Source organism: Gymnoscopelus braueri, assembly GCF_963280865.1.
Source record: "Gymnoscopelus braueri genome assembly, chromosome: 8".
Taxonomy (NCBI): domain Eukaryota; kingdom Metazoa; phylum Chordata; class Actinopteri; order Myctophiformes; family Myctophidae; genus Gymnoscopelus; species Gymnoscopelus braueri.
Genome location: NC_137609.1, coordinates 1571768 through 1594169, shown reverse-complemented (window position 1 = coordinate 1594169; position 22402 = coordinate 1571768). Strand labels below are relative to the sequence as shown.

Here is a 22402-nt window from a genome sequence, read left to right as displayed (position 1 = left end):
AGACATGGAAACGGAATAGATTGAAATTGAGACAAAGCAAATGATTCCAACAGGTGAAATTACTTTTAAGCTCGACCCAGCTGAGGTGGACATACATAGGACGCAGGGGGGCAATCCCAGGTTAAGAACCTCACACATGGACACCTCAACCTATTGCTATTGACAGGAATCGAACGCTCGACCTTCGGACTCACAGGCTAAGACACGACCTGTAGTGCTACAGCTTCGTCCAGGCTGAAGTTGTCTGTTGAAGATCATACATTTTTGCCTTCTGTCATGAACCAAGCCCCTGGCTGAAACTGGTGAAAGTAGCTGATCTACAAGCTCAGAAACACGTTGCTATCTGAAAAGTTGTGAGATTGTATATCGGCTATTTTCACAATGAAGTACGTCATACATTGAAAAAACATACTCTCAAATAAGCATTTCATGTTATCTTTACCGTTTGCACATGTATTCATTGATACAGTCATGTTTTTTGCAATTCAACTTAAATGAGTCTGCATCAAGTGAGGCTTGAACCGGCAACCTTGCGGTCGTGTGGCACTCACTTAAGGGAGAAGCCATTGGACCAACAGATAAAATCTGTGAAAAAAGAGATCAGCCAGATGATACAGTTTCACGCAAATAGCTGAAAAATCCTGGGTTTAAGTGTTTTTCAAACTGCTTAAAATTGCGGACAATCTAAGGGCGGAGTGAGAGACATGGAAACGGAATATATTGAAGAGAGAGAGAGATAGAAGCAGAATGGATTGATTGGACGTCTCAACCTATTGCCATTAACAGGAATCAAACCCTCAACCTTCGGATTGACAGGCTGCAACACTACCTATAGTGCTATAGCTTTGTCCAGGCTGAGGTTGTCTGTTGAAGATAAAAGTGAACCAGTGAAAGCAGCCGATCTACAAGCTCAGAAACACGTTGCTATCTGAAAAGTTTTGAGATTGTAGATCGGCTATTTTCACAATGAAGTACGTCATACATTGAAAAAACATACTCTCAAATAAGCATTTCATGTTATCTTTACCGTTTGCACATGTATTCATTGATACAGTCATGTTTTTTGCAATTCAACTTAAATGAATCTGCATCAAGTGAGGCTTGAACCGGCAACCTTGCGGTCGTGAGGCACACGTTTAAGGGAGAAGCCATTGGAGCAACAGACAAGAACCTGTGAAAAAGGAGATCACACAGATGATGGAGGCCGTTTCTCAATACCCGAACTTGGGAAGCATGGACTTGCGTCCTTGGAAGTTCAGACTTGCAAGTTCGCCTCGGAAGTAGGAACTTCCGAGGACGGGAGGACGGGAGGACGGGAGTACGGTAGTTGGAACGGCAGCGTACTTCCGAGGACGGGAGGACGGGAGAACGGGAGTACGGTAGTTGGAACGGCAGCGTACTCGATGACGTCACCATCTCGTTATTTTTGTACAACGGAGTATAAAATAAGTTTAATGTGCTGTTTACAAGAAAACATTCTATAAAAAATAAAATTTAAATAAAACAACACTGCCTCTTTTCGTTTTTAAAAGAGAAATACATGTTAATATCCCATTTACTGTTATATTTTTTAAAAAGCGTATAGAAATATGCATATGAAGGCCTATACCAGGGGTTTTCAACCGGTGGTCCGCAAAGGTATTGCAGGTGGTCCCTGCCCATGCATAAAAAAAATCAAATAAAAAATAAACGTTTCTTAAAAAACGTTTTATTTATTTATTTATTTTTACTTTTAATAACTTACAGGAGTTCTTACTGTATCGTGTGTGTGTGATATGAAATGTGAGCTTACCATAATCACAGTAATCCTTAATCATATTCCATCATATTCAAACAAAATCACTGTATTTTATTATTAGATATTATATTGATATTATAAGAAAGACAAGCATTTTAAAAGTGAGAACGGGACAAAAATGGACCAGAAGCGTCTTGTAGTTGCTGCTGTGGCTGTAGGCATGCTGCATTTAGAGGCTGAAGAGGAGGCTGCCCAGTGGAGGAGGAGAATCCGTGCAAGGAGAGCCAGGATGGAGCTGAGGAGGCAGAGGAGAGATGCCATGTTGGCCTGCCTCTCTAGTGTTGTAAGTTTATCTAACTAGGCAATTTTTTGTATTGGATCATGCTTTGTGTTAGTAGTTAGCCTAGACTTCACAGTTTACTTGGTAAGCATAAATAAAACACAAATAAGTGTGAATAAAGTACCTATACTGTACCTCATCTGTGTGACATTGTATATCATTAGTCAAAACCAGAATATCCCATGAGTCATGTCTATGAAGGCTAGCTTTATGTATGGTGAAACATAAACCTTTATATAAACTGTGGGACACGTCATTAGTGAAAAGCACTATATTTCATATAAGGCTACAGTGGCTTTCTGGTCTGATAATTCTGCAAGATTTCAGCAATTCAAGAGATGTGGTGTAGACAGAAATAGGTCCAAGTACAGTTGCAACTCTGGTCTTCATTACATAATAATGTAATGTAGGTTTGGGTGATATGGACCTTGATATTTTGATGTTATGGTGAAATCACTATGAGATTTTAAAAAAGTAAAATAATCAGTTATGCCAATATAGGCAATATTTTCAAAACTTTTCCAAAGTATTTAGCCCCAATTCCAGGCGTATAGCAATGGTGCAATAATCTTAAAAGGGCAAGATCACTTTAATAATAATAATAATAATAATACATCAGACTTATATAGCGCTTTTCTAGTACCCAAAGTCGCTTTACAAAACAGTTTAAAAACAATTTTATTAGGAGAAAAAGAAGATGTTAAAAGGCTAAAAACAAAAGGCTAAGGCTTAGAGGAAGAAAGTGAGATTTGGTTTGGGTTAAGCAGGGAAAGCGAGTCTAAAAAGGTGGGTTTTGAACACGGCAAGAGTGGGGGCGGCTTTGATGTGAGGTGGGAGTGGGTTCCAACCTCTACTTTGGTAGAGGTTTGGGTTGTGTAGTTACCTGTCCAAGGTGGACAAGAAATCAAAAATAATTGCTCCATTGATTAGAAATTGAGAATTCAAAATATGCTCCTCATTGACACTGTACAGTGAAACAGTTCTTAAAGTCACTCTTTTAGCACTAACAAGGCTGATTCAGACAATATAGATCACCAAACACAGTACTGTTTTTTTTTTATATAAAAATATCAACTTCCTGTTGATTAACTATTTTTATTAAGAAGAAAACCCGGACTGGATCTGGATCATTGTCTGAATCAGTTTGTTTCTTTATGTGCTAAAAGAGTGACTTTGAGAGCTGTTTCACTGTACAATGTAAGTCAATGTGGAGCATATTTTGAATTATCAATTTCTAATCAAGGGAGCAATTTTTTTTTCTTCTTGACTACCTTTGGAGTTACATCATGGCAAGGTAACTACACAACCCCAACCCCTACCAAAGTGGTCTTGCCCTTTAAACATGTGTGCTATCAATGCCACTGCCTAGATAGACTCCAGCAAAGGTGTCACGTGACAAAAGGAACAGATCTACAAGGCAACAATGTATGACGCAACGCGTTAGCTTGTAGATCTACTATTTTTGTCACATGACATCCTGTGTACATTAGGTGGCACGTATTTCAAGTAATGCTAGACATGTTTTGGGACAATAGACAATGCAAATTAGATCCAAGCATTAAAAAAAATCAGTTAACCCATTAAGACCGGGAAAGCATCTGTGTGTCATTTTAAGATTTCTTTGGCTATTCAAAAATAGCAGACATACAAGCTCACTATGAGCTGGTCTACTGTATCTGATATTTTTTTGAAAAATCGTGGAAGATTTGTGCACAACAAAACTTGTATATATATATGTTTTAAAGCAAACATTTTAAACTCCGATCTGTGCTTCTGGGTGGTCCCTGGAACAACATTTAGAGATGGGGGTTCGCGGCTAAATACATATCATTTTGTGGGCCCTTGACATGGAAAAGTTGGAGTACCACAACATACTGTTAGGATTTAGAAAACATTTGGCCGCGGACCCCCATCTCAAAACGTTTTATTCCAGGGACCCCCACAGAAGCAATGATTTAAAAAAAAAAAAAAAAAAAAAATGATGTGCACAAATGTCCCAGAGTTTTAAAAAAAAATGCAGATCTACAAGCTCATAGCGTGGCACAGTGCCGCACTATGAGCTTGTATATCTGCCATTTTGTGACATGATGTTCTTTTTTTTACAGGACCAACCCACAGTGCGCTATGCGCAATTGAATGAGCATGTCCCCTTCCTCAGTCCCCTGTACTTCGCCGGTGGCGACACAAAACCAGCCCTACGGCTATCCAGGTTGAGTGTGACCATGCTCATCCATATGCTGCCCCGGGAGAAGGACCACGGATGGAGCCATGAAATTGAGGTGCTGGTGACACTTTACTGGCTGGCCTGTGGGGCGTCCTACAGGATGACACGAGACGCCTTCGGGATGCCAATCTCCACCATCTGCAGGACGGTCCACAAGGTCTTGGGAGGAAATGATGACAGAGCTCCTCCACAGAGTGATTCATTTCCCCAGACCCGAGGACATGGAGGAGGTGGGGGCCGAGTTTCGCTGGCTAGCTGGACATCCGGTATTCCGCCATGCTGCCGGTGCCATCGACGGTTGCCACGTCCGAATCGTCCCCCCTAGACTGCCACAAAAAAAGTGCTACATTAACAGGAAGCTTTTCCCCTCACTGGTCCTGCAGGGTATCTGTGATGCGAATGGCAGGTTCCTGTTTACATTGGCCAACCAGGTACTGTACATGATGCCCTTGTCACGCATCACTCTTTTAGCACATAAACGAACAAAGCTGATTCATACAATATAGAACATCACCAAAGCCAGTACTGTTTGTATTTTTAGTGCAAATCGAAACTTCCTGTTGATTTTACTATTTTTAATAAGAACAAAACTGTCAAGTCTAGGCTAATTACTAACACAAAGCATTATCCAATACAAAAATTGCCTAGTTAGATAAACTTACAACACTAGAGAGGCAGGCCAACATGGCATCTCAACAAGACGGCAATCCGCAGTCTTCAACTAGTAAAACCAACAGGAAGTTAACATTTTTATTAGAATAAACAAAACAGTACTGGGTTTGGTGATGTTCTATATCGTCTGAATCAGCGTTGTTTACATTCGTTTATGTGCTAATAATAATGTCAATGTTTATGTACAATGTAAGTCAATGAGGAGCATATTTAGAATGATAAATTTCTAATCAATGGAGCGATTATTTGTGATTTCTTAATCTTGTCCACCATGGCACGTTAAATAGACTCCAGTAAAGGTGTCACGTGACAAAAAGAACAGATCTACAAGCTAACAACATATCACGGTGCATTTTAATTTTGGTCACTTTTACCTCACCGAAGCCTCGCCGGTCTACTCCACGTCCTGAGCTTCCTTGTGGGCAGGGGGTGGAGCCGGGAGGAAGCCTCGCCGCTCTGTTCCAGGTCCTCAGCTTCCTCGCGGCCAGGGGGGTGGGGGATGGCACTGAGAGGGACTTGTCTGGGAACGGTATTGCGCCATGCTGCCGGTGCCATAGACGGGTGCCACGTCCGAATGGTCCCCCCCTACATCAACAGAAAGCTTTTGCCCTCACTGGTGCTGCAGGGTATCTGTGTTGGAGCGATTATTTTTGATTTCTTGTCCACCTTTGGAGTTACATCATGGCACGTTAACTACACAACCCTAGCCTCTACCAAAGTGGTATTGACCTTTAAACATGTGTGCTATCAATGCCTCTGCCTAGATAGACTACAGTAAAGGTGTCACCTGACAAAAAGAACAGATCTACAAGCTAACATATCACAGTGCATTTTCATTTTGGTCACTTTTACCTGGCCGAAGCCTCGCCGGTCTTCTCCAGGTCCTCAGCTTCATTGCGGGCAGGGGGGGGGGGCCGGGAGGAAGCTTCCCCGGTCTTTTCCAGGTCATCAGCTTCCTCCCGGCCGGGGTGCAGTAATTAGAACCCTATTTTCAGGAGCATAAAGACCCACCAACAGGCAAAGGGATAGAGCCCGGTGGTGCCACAGCTGCAGGTGGCGTGGTGCGCTTAGCGACCTCTAGCCCTTCTTCGAAAGCAGAGGAAGCCAGGGAAAGCCAGCCACGACCTAAGAAAAAAAAATGAAGATATGCTGGATTTGTTTCGGGAGGAAGCCTCGCCGGTCTGTTCCAGGTCCTCAGCTTCCTCGCGGCCAGGAGGGTGGGGGCGGGAGGAAGCTTCCCCGGTCTTTTCCAGGTCATCAGCTTCCTCCCGGCCGGGGTGGGGCGGCTCTCCACTGGATTCCTGACAAGAAAAAATATACGATAATTTAAAGCAATCTGCTTGTGTTCAAATATGTGTATCAAATATAATTTTATTCCAAGGCAACGTCTCTCTTCCATGGTTAGAGAGGGAGAGAGCGCAAGATTGCATTGGGGATAATGGCTTGTGCAGTCTTCTCTTAATCTGTTCTTTTTGTCACGTCCGATATACATTTAGGCTGCAATCACACAGCCTGTTTGGCGAAAAACTAACTTATGTTACATGTTTTGTGTAATGTACATGTTTTGGAAAATGTTTTTTATCAACAAAATCAATAGCCAAAAACAATGCATAGCCAAATATTTTTCCACGACCCTTGATAAATTCAAAACCTTTTCCAGGACTGGAAAAGGTTTTTTCTAATTATGAAATATTTCAGGGAATTTCATGACTGTGGGGACCCTGTACATTAGGCTGCACGTATTTCAAGTAATGCTAGGCATGTTTTGGGACAAAACATGAAATCAATAGCCAATGCAAATTGTATCCAAACATTTTCTAAAACATTCAGATTAAGACTGTCATCTTAAGATTTATTTGGCTATTCAAAACATTAACATTCAACATACATTGGCCAACCAGGTACTGTACATGATGCCCTTGTCATGCGGCGATCACGCTTCTACAAGCAGGCCCTGTATCCACCAGCAAGGTTCTTCCTGTTGGGTGATGGAGGCTATCCGTGCTTGCAGCACCCTGTGGCTCTTATGACTCCATACCGCAAGCCTTTGGCAGGTAAGAACGCTCTTCCTGTGTCATAAGAAAACACACACACACACACACACACACACACACACACACACACAGACACACACACACACACACACACACACACACACACACACACACACACACACACAGAGAGTACTTTGGTGACTTTGAAATACACAATAGATTTACAAAGTATTTGAATATATTTTGAATTCACAGGCCAAGTTCAAGCACGGTACAACCGGCACCACACCAAAGGACGCAACATCGTAGAGCGTACCTTTGGGATGCTGAAGGCACGGTGGCGCTCGATCTTCCTTCGGGCCCTGGAGATCAGGCCCATCTTTGCCCCAAAGGTGATCGCCGCATGCTGCATACTCCACAACATTTGCAAGGCAGCAGGGGATATCCTGGACGAGGAGGAGGAGCAGGAGGATGGCCCGGGCCCAGTTGAGGAGGATGGCGCAGACGGCGCTGAGAGGGAACTGTCTGGGAACGGTCTCCGAGAGAGGCTTGCTGATGAAATCAGTGCTCCTGATGAACTGGATGCATGGCTGGGAGACCATGATTACATGTAGAGCAGAGGTCTTCAACGGTGGTCCAGGACCCCTAGGGGGTCCTCAGAGTTACTACAGGGGGGTCCACCAAATCTTTGTGTGATAGGAACTTTTTTTTTACATTATCCACTTGAACCCTAGCATCCCTATTCTGAGAGGAACATTAGCCGGAAATAGCAGATCTGCTATTTTCAGCAGAGAGGTTTGGTGTAGGGGGGAGCAGACCAAGTACAGAGCGCAAGGTCAAGTTTACTAAGTATTGATGGTTCAAGTGGTTAAATATATGAAAATACACATTAACATGAATCTAGCACAACACTACACAATGATAGTGCTGTCAAACAAGTCCATGGATCTATCTATGAAATCTATGAAAAGGTTTAATCTGCAACATATGTAGTAGGGGGTCCCTGCTTCATCTCTCTCTCAGCTATAGGGGTCCTTGGCCTGAAAAACATTGAAGACCCCTGATCTACAGACAGAGGAAGGTTTGTGTACAGCAGGGGTGTTCAACAGGGGGTCCGGAACCTCTAGGGGGTTCTTAGAGTTACTAAAGAGGGTCCGCCAACTCTTTGTTTGATGGGGAACAAGCTTATAGATCTGCTATTGTTCCGAACAATAGCCGAAAATAGCAGATCTATAAGCTCACAACACCGCGAAGAATTGCTGTAGAGGGAAAAAGAGCAGACTAAGTACAGAGGCCAACGGTCAAGTTGACTAAGCATTCATAGTACAAGTTGCATCATTTCATTTCATATAATTAGATTGTAAATAGTTGTGTATATATATATATATATATATATATATATATATATATATTTATATATATGTTGTATTATATTAATTTCATGCAATGGTGTCTTTTCTGTTTTGTTGTAAATCAAATTAAATAATATAATTTACTTTCAAGAATGTGTTAAAATGTAATTACTTGTACAACAATTGACAAATGAAACAAATCCCTGGGAAGTGAACAAAATAGACAACATATATTACATATTAACGGTACACTACCCAGGGGGGTAGTTTTTTTTTTGGGGGGGGGGGTCCCCAGATGAACAGCTTAATCCATTAAGACCTGAGGCTTTTCTGAAAAACTTATGTTGCTATATCAGTGGTGCTCAAACTTCGTTCCAACTTTTTTGTTCCAGGGACCCCGAGAAGCAAAGATTTTAGTTAAAAATGTATATGTGTTCAAATATTTGCATACATTTTCAAAATTCTTTCAAAAATAGCAGATCTACAAGCTCAAAGTGCGGCAAAAAGTGACACGCTGTGAGCTTGAACATCTGCCATTTGTGAATAGCCAAAGTATCAAATATGGTTTAAGTGGTAAAAAGACTGATGCAAATGAATATGAATCAAACTGAACTATAAGAAATGGTCCAACATTGGCCAAATATTGACCTACGAAAGAGGCAAATATTGTGAAAATAGCTGATCTACAAGCTCACAACGCCTCGCAATACGACGCGCTGTGAGCGTAGTTCGGCTATTTTCACAATATTTATCTGTGGAACCAAGTCCAACTAAATGTAATGCCTGAACTCGTACAATTCCAAGTGCTTGTCATGGTGGGGGGGGTGGGGGGCAGTTCAAATATGATTATTTCACTACATTTTGTCCACCAGTTTCTCAAACAGAGCCAGATATCTCTCTGAGCGCTGTGTGGCTGCCCTTTCCCTCTCCTCTTCTCTTCTCAAGTCCTCCCTGTGCTTCTCCTCTTCTCTCTCGGACTGCTCTCGCAAGAAATCCAGCAAATCTTCATTTTTTTCTGGCTGGCTCTCCCTGGCTTCCTCTGTTTCTGATAGGCTAGAGGTCGCTAAGCGGACCACGCCACCTGAAGTGGCAGTGATATTGGATGCAACCACCAGGGGGGCATTAATTGAGTGCTGCCCCCCGAGAGCAGCATCCATCTGACTGTACCACTTCCAGGTGGCAGCTGTGGCATCACCGGGCTCTACCCCTTTCCCAGATGGTGGATCTTTATGCTCCTGGAAATAGGGTTCTAATTACTACACTGTGAAACTGACTATTCACATTCCCAAGTAACACTTTCACTCAAGGAATGCTGCGTCTTTGCAGATGTTCAGATTACCTTGTAGCGATCTTTGAGATTATTCCACTTCTTGCCTGCCTGTTTGCCTGTCATGGACAGGCCTGAAGTCTTAACAAATTCCCTGAGAAAACAACAATACTGACTCACTTCCACTACAATAATAAGAAATCATTAAAGATGGACACTGCCCAAATCTGACACCAACCACTGCCCAGATATATAGGAAATGCTAGAAGCACTCAATACTCACTCCCATCCAGATTTAAACGTGTTTTTCTTCCCAGTGAAGTACCGGTCATTGGTCCCCCGCCAGGTAATGAGGGCCTGGGTTTCCACATCTGTCCCTTGAATAATATTGTAATGCTGTATGTTAGTTTAAATGCACATTGGTAGCAATTGTTCAATAATAATTACATGCAAATTTGATCAAAAGAACACAAAAGAGGCAGTTAAGTACCACTTTAAAGTTGGATACTAATAGGTTAAATGGACTAATTTACTAATAAAGTTGAACTATAAAGTTATGAATCCTAACTTTGCACTCAGTCAAACCAATTTGCCCAACTGAGACAAAAGACCAGTGGTCAAAGCAACAAAGTACATTTACTCAAGTACTGTACCGTGCAATCTTTAGGTATTTATACTTTACTTGAGTATTTCCAATTTCCAATACTTTTACTCCACTACTTCTACTCCAAATCTACTCCATTACAATTATTAGAAAACTTCAGTTACTAGTTACTTTGTAGATTTAGATTATTATTACAAAACATACATTAACCACTTGAGCCATATCTACATTTCGCCCATTAGAAAATAGCCGATCTACAAGCTCACTTATAGGACTTGTAGGGTCTGCTATTTTCAAAAGATTTCTAGACATTTTATACATTAGAAAACTTGTGAAATGGGACATTCTGCATAAGGATTACTTTCAACTTTTGGTATTTAAGTACATTTTTATACCAATACTTTTGTACTTTTACTCAAGTAATTTTTTAATTCCGGACTTTTGCTTGTAACAGAGTATTTCTACATTGCAGTATTGTTACTTTTACTCAAGTAAAAAATGTGAGTACTTTTTCCACAACTGATAAACAAATGCATATTTCTCTGGATGAAGTCCTCTTGCTTGGTGAAAAGTCTCGTTGACAGCTCAGTGCAGAATGAACTCCCTGGACGCATACCTTCAATTGAAGTAAAATAACGTTAATACTACTCGCATAAACACATATCAAACATTAGTCAGAGGCAGTTCTATCTCCCCAAAATTGGCTGAGACTATAGAAGTCCAATAAATATATCCACAACTAATTAGATCTCATTTGAACCACTACAAAGAAGACCCAGCTGAACCAGCGGACACTTTCAAAAGTACTGGCCGCAAATAAGGCTTCTTAGGCGGGGTACAGTGGTCTGACGGGCCGGTCATCTGCGGCCGGGTTAACAGCGGCTAGCCGGCTACACAAACGTCCGAAAGTTCGGTGCACAAATCAGCCACAGATTTGAAGTTAATTAACAACATTCAAGCCTAAAATAAATCTTAAAATTACATTCTGTGGCAAAACAAAAAAAGAATTCGGACATTTCTTACCGCGGTCCTTGTCCGCCATAATGGTCCTGTTTTTCAAGCGCTGGTGGTCCGGTGCGGTGTTGCATTCTGGGCAATCTGCTGTGAAAAGTCCTCAGCGAGTCTAGTCTGAAGCATGCTCGGTAAAGGGGGCGGATCCGGGCGGATCAAGTTCACATCCGGGTATTTGGTCTGTACTTGGGCAAATGCGAACTTAGAATTGGAACAGTACTTGGGCAGCGACTGATGACGTATCACGAGTTCGTGAGGACGGGAGTACAGACAAGTTCGGGTATTGAGAAACGGCCACAGTTTCACGCAAATAACTGAAAAATCCTGGGTTTAAGTGTTTTTCAAACTGCTCAAAATTGCGGACAATCTAAGGGCGGAGCTTACTGGTCAACGTGATACATGTGTTCCTCATGAGTCAAGGCACATGTGTAAGCAGGTTTAATGGCTGTCGGCCAAACGAGGCATGACTTTTGCCTGTTTAAAGTTTGCACTTTCAAAAAATCGCTATAGCGCCCCCCTTTGACCAATTGGAGTAAGATTGGTTTCAGTAATATTTGGAATGACCCTCAACATTAACGCAAAGTTTCAAAGAAATGTGAGTCTGCATGTATGTGTTAGGGGCAGATGAATAATTGTCATAAAACTGCAATATTCATTGGCTCATTAAAGCTTAATTTTTTCACTTATGGAAAATCTTTTGCACAGGTTTGTCGGCATAGGTCCAAAGTTCATGTGTAAAACGTTTCGTGCAGATTGCTCAAAAATCCCAGGAGGAGATTTTAGCTGCTTTTCATATAATTCAAAATGGTGGGAGATCTAAAGGTCAGAGGTCAAAAGTCAGAGGGTTAAAGTTGTTCATCATGAGTAGACGCATGTGTGTATTGAAGTTTTATGGCTGTAGGTCAAACAGGGCATGAGTTGTACCTGTTCAAAGTTGGCATTTTCAATTGAGTGCTATAGCGCCACCTTTTGACGAAAGATTGTGAGATTTATTTCTTGATAGTTTTTCATGACCATCTACCATATGGCCGAGTTTCGTAAAAAGCGACAGCACGGTTCACCCAGAACTGCGAAAAGTGGCGGAAACAGAAGAATACAGGCAATATTAAAACAGGTCCAGAGCTGAGCTCTGGCCCCGTAACTAGAAAAAGTGCTCCTCGGAGCACAGGTCTATGCCAGGTCAGGTACGTTATTGTGGCCTCCAGGTGGCGGTATAATAGGCCAATGTGAAAAGGGTGCCATTTCTTCCTAGGCCTTTCACGGCAATCGGACACTGCATTTATGATTTGTGGCATTTTGTTCCAAAAATGTGTTTTGCTAAATTAGACCTGCTGGTGGCGCTATAACAGGCCAATATGAAATAGGTGGCATTTCTTCCTCGGCCTAGTGGGAATGTGCGTGTGAAATTTCACGGAAATTGCAAGCTGCGTTCATGATTCGAGGCATTTTGTTCAAAACGGACCAATCCTGCAAACTTTGGAAGCCAACCTTAGCCAATCAGGATGGAATATGGGAAATCGGACAGATCCGGGTTGATCACATGACTATAGAGATACTGTGTAACGATTTGCATGGCGTTTGGATGAAATCTGTAGGAGTAATGTAAAAAAAAAAGGGTTTTGCACAAATCGGCCTCCTGGTGGCGCTATAACAGAACCATGTGAAAAAATTTGGGGCAGAGGTTCTGAATTGGTATCGAGGGAGCACAGTTTCGCAGCGAGCGGGCCAATGGTGCCGGAGATTAGCTGGTAACACACGGACAGGACACACACACGGACGGACGGACAGGGGGTAAAACATACTCTCTGGCCATGCCTTTCGGCCTGGTGGAGACAATTATGCAAGCTTAAAGGACAACCCATTTTCACCCATTTTCAACATATCTTCATATATTTGGTCCTCACCAATGTTTATTATCATATGGTAAAATTTTTGTCCAAGATGGCCGCCAGGGGAAAGGGGCGGGCAAGTTTCTGATAGTAATTTCTCCCCATTATGTTCAGTTGTGTGTGTTCAGAGATGTTATTAATAATTGGAAATTAAAAATGTATTTTTCCTGCATTTTTGGGTGAGCGGGGAACATAGAACATTTTTTTTGCTAATGGGGAACATAGAACCTTTTTTTGGGGTAAACGGGGAACATAGAACCTTTTCTTAGGTAAAAGGGGAACATAGAACCCAGGGAACATAGAACCTTTTTTGGTAAGTGGGGAACATAGAACCTTTTTTGCGGGGAACATAGAACCTGGGGAACATAGGTACGGTCCCCATTCACTGCCACAATAATTGCTGGCCGCGTTTGCCCACTGCCAGAGATTTTTCATTGAAAAAAAAAAGTACTCAGGAGCCGAGATACAGAATTTTTAAGTTTTAAGTTAACAAAGTGGCAGGATTGGTAAACGGGACAAATTACGTTTTTTACGTCAGTGGCAGTGAATGAGTTAAGGGTAGGGTAAGTGATTTACTTGTGTTAAAATAAGTGTTAAATAGATCTATATTCTGATAGTACTCATTGCTATAGAGTGTTTGTTCGGTAAAAGGAGTCTCCCATGTCTCTCCAGCTCTTTATTATACAGAGAATGCATTTTTAGTGCTCTTTCCTGATTGGTTTAAATGTTGTCACCAGTGTTGCTATGCTCATTTGGGATGTGCTTGCACTGTATTTTAATGATGTGACGCACACGTCGCTTAACACCTACACTATAGGTCACACAATGGACAATTGATATGCATGTAGGCTAATTCCTATGTTAATGTACCTGGCGTGAGTCGGGAGACTTTGTAAACTTTGTTGAAGTGTGAATTTAAAGTAGTTTTAAATCTCTGCGTGTGCCTGCGCGTGCTCCTGGTCAAATAGGTACTTGCACGCCGTGCAAGGCCGTCCAGTGAGCATTGCACCCCTGGTTGTCACCTACATGAAAATGTACTATATTCTGTTTATTAAAGAGCTGGAGAGACCCCTGTGACCAAACAAACGCTCTGTAGCAATGATTACTATCAGAATATAGTACTTTAACCTTTTTAACAAAAAAGAGCACTTTAAAACCTGAATATTTGAAAAATAGCCGATCTACAAGCTCACAACGTGTCGCGTTGATAGAGATCTGCTATTTTCAAAATAATGTTGGGGGGGGGGGGGGGGAGTGGAACATTTGTTGAATGTTTTTAGAAATTTTAAATACATAAATCTTGTATGGGCATCCCTTGCACAAAATATTTCCAGATGGGGGCCCACGGACAAACACCTATTAATTTGGGGGGTCCTTGACATGAAAATGTTTGAGAACCACTGGTTTAAACAGACAAAACAACAATGAAAGAACAATTGAAGCAAGCCCAAATTAGCGACTACACTTAAGAAAGAAGTAAAAAAAAAACGCAACCCGTAACTACCAATATTTACAAGCGACTTGACAGAAAAACAAGCCCAAAGTCGCTTATAGTAAGCAAACATGGCTACAAGTTGCTACACTGATTAGCAGCTAGCTGAACTACATTTACCAGTATTATGTGGGTAGCTTCATTCTACTAGAACAGTGGGTCTCAAATTGTGGGTCTATTCCCCCCACCCACCTCAAATAGATAATGTAATTGGCTGCAGACCCCCATGTACAAATATTGTGTGCCAGCTGCCAGGGACCCCCATACATGATTTGTATTGTTGAAATGTTAAAAAAATATTCCAAATGTTCCAAATGGGGGGGGGGGGGTTACTTTCCTTTGGGACTGGCTAAAATAAAGGCATGCTTATTTGGTGGCTTTAGTGGTAGGCTATATTCCTGTAGCCTGCACAGCAATTTGTGTCGTGTCTTTCTCTGAAATGTTGATACGCTGTTTCGGTAAAACATTTTCCCGGTGTTTCCGGCTCTTTCGGCCGAAAGCGAATTAGGATTATTATCCTTATATTATTGATTATCTGTAGGTCATTTCAGTTACATAGTACAAGTAAAAGCTCACTTATACTTTAATATAAAAAACTAAAACAAATACTAAAAAAAACACTAGATTGATGATGCCTCTTTTTTCCCCCTTCTCTCTGTGTGTAAAGAGGTTTCATCTGGACATGACGAGAAGAGGAGCCCCAGTCTGGTCCAGGAGGAACCACAACCTCCACAACAGGAGGAGAAGAGCCCCAGTCCGGTCCAGGAGGAACCACAACCTCCACAGCTTAAAGAGGAACAGGAAGAGGAGGCTGATGTGTCAACATCGACAAGGAAGATGAGGTGCAACACTTTATCGGGTAAAACAAAATATCACTTTATTAGCATACAGTGTTTCCCACAGTCAAACAGGCCATAGCTTTCTTGCTTTTAAGAAAGAAGAACATCATACATGTCCAACACAAACAAATGAAGGTGTGTGACCGATTTTCAATCAGGACATTGATGTGTTCATACTAAACAAACAAAAGCACTTGAAGTTAACACATTATTATGAAGTGTCATTGTGCTTATGCTCTGAATATTCATACAAGTTATTGCGTTTATCAGTAGCATTTTAACAAGATGAAAACAAAGAAAAATACAAAGTCAACATGCTTGCATTGAATCATTTTAAGTGCCATTGTGCTTATTCGCTGAAGGCTTTTCCAAGTTACCACTTTTATCATTAGCAGTTTAGAATGTAGAGCTGTTGATTAGTCAGCCAGTCCACTTTTCATATGCAGTCACAGATCTTTACCACTGCACAATGGCTTTTCCATATGGGCACCAAAAGGACACAGACAGACAGACAGACGGACGGTTACAACGGGTATTGCAGAACAGGGTGGGGCATGCATTCCCTGTTTGCATCGTTCCCGAGTAGGACTGTACCCAACGGGCACCGTTGTCTAGTGTGTGCAAAATGTGTGCAGTGTGTTTGCGCAGATTCACTGATACTGTTACTGGATACATGCAGTTGCTCTCTCAACTCGACCAACTAGGTGTCAGACACCTCGTTGTTCTTTGTATGCTGGCTGTAGGTGTGAAAGAAGAATCAAGTGCTGCTATGATAGACTGACTGACCAGGGATCAGATTACTGCAGTGAAATATATGGGGGAACAACGTTGTCCCCCGACAGTTAAAGTGAGAGCCGAAAGCGCATTAAACTATACCTCCGTGGATTCCACAGAATTAAATTATTACAATTAACACCCAGAAAATGGCCCAAACTGAGCACATTTCGATCTACAGTATAAGGTTAATTATCACTTGAAAAAAATATTAAGAGTATATGAAAGCCAATTAAAATGCTTATAAATAAATATTAAAATACACGTTGAGAGGGAAAGTAGGTCAAACCAATTGTCCGCCACTGCGTGCAAGCCGTGCATTAGGCCTCCGCAACATAGCGCAAATTACAGCATTCCATTTATTATTATAGTCTATATGTTCATTAGCTATCACATTAATTAACTTAGTTCAGAGTCAGACAACATCACGTTAAGCAACGTTTATTTTCCAAAGGTTTTAGACAACACCTTTTACTTGTTCAAGTTTTTCCAAGACTTTTTCTTTTCTTTATACATTTGTTGAATGCTTGAAGCACAGTGCACACAGCCACACACAGTCACACAGCATGTGTGGCTTTAAAAACAAACAAACTATGAAATAAAATGAAGAAACAAACAAGCCTGTCTAAACAAGCAGCCCTATTAACTTGGCCTTATGAAAGCCGGGAGTCGGGACCAATATGGCTTAATGAACAACAAACAAACAACATACGCGACTCAGTCAGTAAGCTCCACAATAAAATAAAACAGTGATCAAACAGTCAGTGGAAGATTTGTTCTTTTTTTACTCACTCAGACCATACGTTTTTGTTGAGCGAAATCAACATATCAACATGCTTGGGTGAAAGACGGGATCGGAGGCGAGAGACAATAAGGCCCGCAGCTGAAAAGACTCGCTCAGATGACACAGATGATGCAGGTATACAGAGATAATGCATTGCAAGTCGGTAAAGTTTGGGGAAACTTCGCTCTTTGCCGCCCCACCACAGAAGTGGGTCTTCGCTAAGTGGGATAGGTGGTTCAGCCCAGTATCGCTCCAGCTCATCATCTGGACTTGGCTCCCTTTTGGCTGCGAGGGCCCCGGTTCATGCCCTGCAGCGTTGTGGTCGGGATTGTTGTCTTCGTCAGACTCATGACGCACTGCCACTGGTTCTGGTAGGCTGTTATACTGCACAGCGAGTTGTTCTCGGACCTTAACTTGCACATCCAACGGGAGCAAGCGCAGGTGTTTATGGCGGGGATCTAGAGCTGAGGCGAGCAAAGCAGCTCTCCCAGCTTTCTTTGTATCTGCGGGTTCCATTCGTTTCTGCAGTGATTTCGCTACTGTCCCCTTAAACTCGGCCACTACTTTGGGATCCTCTTCAGAGCGGAGTAGATGTCTGAGAGACAATGGGAAAGTAATTAAATACAAAAAGTGCTGATCATCGGTGCACATGCAGATGATCACATTAATCAATTAATAATGTTAATAATAGCTAAATATTAGTATACTTGGGCTTACGCTTACTAGCCTACTATATATTTATAATGTAATATATTAAATTATTAATAAATGAATTTACAGGCTATGCTACGCTATATTTTATTTACCTGTTCAACAAATGCGTTGGGATTGGGAAGACCACTGACAACGACACATAGTCCTCGCTGCAAAGAGCCGTAGTGGCAGTTTTGAGAGCCTGGAGAACGGGCCTCTAATGTCTGCCAATGGTCATCTGTCAACTCCAAGGTCCTCGCCTCGGAAAGTTTGGTGACGGTTCTGTCCGAGAGGACGGCCGTGATGGGCCATCTTTGTTCGTGGAGACGAGTGAGCATGTCACAAACAGAGTTCCAGCGGGTCTGGCACGACTGTATGAGTTTGTGGTCGCCCTTCATCTCCTGCTGTTTTTGCTTCGCCTTAAGTGCATTGGTGGCGACAGTACTGTGATGGAAATGGCCAACGAGTCTTGAACCCGCACCTATCAGTCGGGCCATGGCGTTAGCTTTTAGACCATCATTAATGGCCAACTGCAGCGTGTGGGCAAAACATGGCACTGACTCCCACTCCAGCAGAGTTAGGTTTGCTGACACCATGTTGGCTGCATTATCATGAACGCAGGCGGTGACTTTTCCTTCCAGGCCCCATTTATTGGTAGATGTTTTCAGATGCTCAGCCAGGTTAGCTGCTGTGTGTCGCTCCTCGAGCGCGCATGTCTGGAGCACTCGACTGACCAGTTTCCCTTCAACAATAAAATGACACGTAATTGTCATGACTCGGTGGTTGTGGATGTCCAGCCATCACTTGTGATTGCAACATATTCCGCCCTCTCCATATTCCCTTTTATGGCTGCATTCATTTTGTCATGTTCCAGCTCCAACCTCGACGTTATCATTTTCCTCCCTGGCACTGTGTACTCCGGCTCTAAAAAGTTAATCAGTTTGTTGAAGCCATTGCCTTCAACAAAGCTGAGGGGCAGCATGTCTGTTGCGGTCATCTGCGTGATGAGCTGATTTATTTTTTCAGACCGACCAGGGTCACAGCGGCGGTGGCTAGTAGTAGAACTGGTGAACGATGTAATGCGGGCCTGTGTTTGGCTCTGGCTAGCTCCAGTGTCAAGGTTTACGTCGAGGTGTTTTTTTTTACGTGATTTCTCAGCGACCCAGTCGAATTCTTATAAGCAAGCTTAACTGGACACAGCCTACACGCCGCTTGTGTGCCATCTTCTGACAAGTCAAAATATTCCCAAGCTTTGCTCTTCTTTTTTACCGACATCGTTGCACAGACGCACACGTGTGTTTGTTTACGCTCAATCAATGCACGGGGAAGGAATGTGTCAACCCACAATGCCAAGCTGCAGTGAGTCCTGACCAGCGCTGCAGAAATGAGTGACATGCACGCAAATGATCCATGTTAATACTTAATTGACACGTATTTTAGCTTTCTTAAATGCAAACTTTTATTAAGACATGACAGTAATTTGGTTACAAAAATGAAATGTGTAAAATAAAACTTAATAATATATTTTTTTTTTTTTTTAGAATAACCGGATTTTATTTACAAAACGGTTAGTAGGGTCCATCCCGTTTAATCGAATAGTCGAATATCCGTGCACATCCCTACTCGATTGCTCGTAGCTACACAAAACTCGAAAATTTCCTAGAGGGTCAACCGACGGTGGGTGGGTGGTTGGGTGGACGAATGTCACAAACGAAACATGCAGACCTGCGAGGCACACCGTTGCTCCGATCCGCACCAATCTTGGCCATGGGTCTGCCATCACAATAGCCATATCAGGGGCCACATGTGGCCACCAGGGGCCACTGGGGACCACAGGTGCACCATTGCTCCCATCCGCACCAAATTTGGCACAAACGCTGTGCAGGGGTCTGCCATGAAAAGAGCCTCACCCAAAAAACTAAATTGCACACATATGGGGCACTACAGCAGTGTTTCACTCTTGAAATGGTCACAACTCTGGTCACGAGTTCAAATCCAGCCCTATATTGTGCTGCAGTTTTATCGCGGCCTTCAAATCCAGCCCTATGTTGCGCTGATCAGAGCAATGGAATCCATTGCTTTGATCAGCGCAACATAGGGCTGGATTTGAAGGCCGCGATAAAACTGCACATGTGCTACTGTATGAGTTTTATCAAAGTGTGAATGCTTGTCTTTATTTACGTTGTTTTTGTCTGCTGAGAAATATTAATATTCATCAATTAACTCATTCAGTGCCACTGGACGTCTAAGACGTCCGCTAATATAAGCCCTGAGTGCCACTGGACGTCTAAGACGTCCAATGAAAAAAAAGAATGTTCAGAACCCAAGATATCATGATTTGAAAATATTCTGCTCCATTCACTCTTTGTTTAACTTCTTACTGAAAAAGGCTGTATCTCGGCTCCTAAGCACTTTTTTTTTACAATGAATTTTGGCTGAGCCAAACTGCCATAAATAAGCCGGGCACTGAATGAGTTAAGAACTAAATTATGAATTAAAATGCTAAATGCAAGAAAAGTAAATAAATGTAAACCAGGACGAGTGAGTTTGTGCCTAGACAAGTGAATTTAAAATATGATTGGCCAAAGACAAGAATATTAAAAAGTTAATGTCAAGCCCTGGAGAAATGTCTTTGATAATGAGGATAGACTTATGGTTTGGAAATGGATAATTGATTTAAAACTGAAGTTCCTCCAACTATTCCGCCAAAGCTATTAAACCGAGGAAACGCCACATGAAAACCTTTTCAAACATATAATAGTTTTCTCTCATCTGATCTTTTCCCTAGGCTTCCTGCACCTCCCTGTGTATAAAGAGGTTTCCCCTGCACAACAAGAGACTGGTCCCAGTCTGGTTCAGGAGGAACCAGAGCTTCCACACATTAAGGAGGAACATGATGAGCTACTTCAAAGACCAGAGGTGGCTGATCAGTCAACATTGACATTAGTATCAGTGAAAAGTGAAGATGATGATGAAAGCGGAGAGACAGAGCCTGTAGCCACTACCTCAACTGAACACATAAAAACACGAGCTGATGTAGAGGACTGTGGCGCATCACAATCTACCAGAGATCTCTCTTCACACTGTTATGAATCTGACACTGAAGACAGTGATGAATGGGAGGAGAAATGGGAAGACCAGTCCGATTTAAACACACTGAAATCGCACAAAACACATGTGGAAGGAGACACGTTCACTTTGAGCCACAAGCTGTCAAATACATTATCAAAGCAAACAACATGCACAAGGATTCACAGTGGCAAGGCTGAAAAGAGCTTTGATTGCACAGTTTGTGGAAAAGGTTTTATTACTAATAGAAATTTGAAGAGACACATGATGATTCATACAGGGGGAAAAAAACATTGTTGCACAGTTTGCGGTAAAGGCTTTGTTCAAATGAATGATCTGAAGAAACACAGTCTGATTCATACAGGGGAAAAGCCCTATATTTGCACAGTTTGTGGCAAAGGCTTTAACCTTAATGGAAATTTGAAGCAACACATGATTATTCACACAGAGGAGAAACAGCTGGTCATGCATACAGGGGAAAAGAGCTTTAATTGCCCATTTTGTGGAAAAGACTTTAATTCTAATAAGAATCTGAAGAGGCACATAATGATTCATACAGGGGAAAAACCCTATAGTTGCACTATTTGCGGTAAAGGCTTTGTACAAATGAATGATCTGAAGAAACACAGCCTGATTCATACAGGGGAAAAGCCTTATAATTGCACAGTTTGTGGAAAAGGCTTTACCCTCAATGGAAATTTGAAACAACACATGATCATACACACAGAGGAGAAGCCCTTTAGTTGCAAAGTTTGTGGCAAAGGCTTTAATCTTAATCCACAGCTTGAGACACACATTTTGGTGGTTCATAAAGGGGAAAAGCCCCATATTTGTACAGTCTGTAGCAAAGGCTTTAGTGATAATAGTGGACTAAAGCAACACATGATGATTCATACCGGGGAAAAGCCCCATAGTTGCACATTTTGTGGCAAATGTTTTATTCAAATGGGTAACCTGAAAAGGCACGTGAAGACTCATCATACAAGGGAAAACCCTTAAGTTGTGCAGACTGGCAAAGGGTCAAATGAATAATCTGGGAAAATGAATTCCTGTAAACTAGTGGGTCAAATTCATTCCTATTAACAAGAGGCAAACAAGACAAACATCTTATACAGTTTGTAGCAAATCCTTCAATAAAAAATAAAGTTTAGGAAGTGTGACAGATCAACTAACAGAAAGCTGTTAATTGATCAGGAACAGCATATTTTAAGAGGACACCTTTGCTGACAGATGGTATCACACATAATGGTATTTTATATTACCCAAATTAACTCATTGAGTGCCAGAATTGCCAGAATTATATATAAATATGTTGTCCCAGTGCCAGAGTTTTTTTCAAAGTAAAAAAAAGTGCTTAGGAAGCGAGATACAGCCTTTTTCAGTTATATGTTAAACAAGGAGTGGATGGAGCTGCAAATCTTCAGATGATATCTTGGGTTCTGAACATGTTTTTTTTTTTTTTTACTATTTTTTCAAAAAACACGTCAAACACGTCATTGGCACCCAGCGCCATAGCGGTAAAAACATGTGAAACACGTTAATGGCACTCAATGAGTTAAGGCACATAATGTGATCATTTCCAAATGACTAAATACAATCAACATTCATCTGTTTCTCATAATTTGTCATACCTCTAGTGAAGCCATGAGCTGTAACTAAT

The 22402-nt window shown here is 41.8% G+C and overlaps 3 protein-coding genes across 3 annotated transcripts in view; 2 read left to right on the top strand and 1 right to left on the bottom strand.

The window, feature by feature from the left end:
- LOC308090373 (uncharacterized protein) overlaps positions 1–22237 on the top strand; it is a 25449-nt gene extending 3212 nt beyond the window's left edge. The window contains exons 2-3 of the mRNA XM_080435517.1: positions 15251–15442; positions 20462–22237. Of these exons, the coding sequence (XP_080291643.1) occupies positions 15251–15442; positions 20462–21741 (1472 nt within the window). The 3' untranslated portion in view covers positions 21742–22237. The remainder of the gene's footprint in view (positions 1–15250; positions 15443–20461) is intronic.
- Positions 1–22402, bottom strand: part of LOC308090421 (mothers against decapentaplegic homolog 4-like) — a 124073-nt gene that overhangs the window by 62929 nt on the left and 38742 nt on the right. The window lies entirely within an intron of this gene.
- LOC308090026 (uncharacterized protein) lies at positions 1911–4627 on the top strand (the record flags this gene model as incomplete). Its single annotated transcript, XM_080435052.1, has 2 exons — positions 1911–2081; positions 4184–4627. The coding sequence occupies exons 1-2, from the start codon at positions 1917–1919 to the stop codon at positions 4625–4627; spliced, it is 609 nt and encodes a 202-aa protein (XP_080291178.1). The 5' UTR covers positions 1911–1916.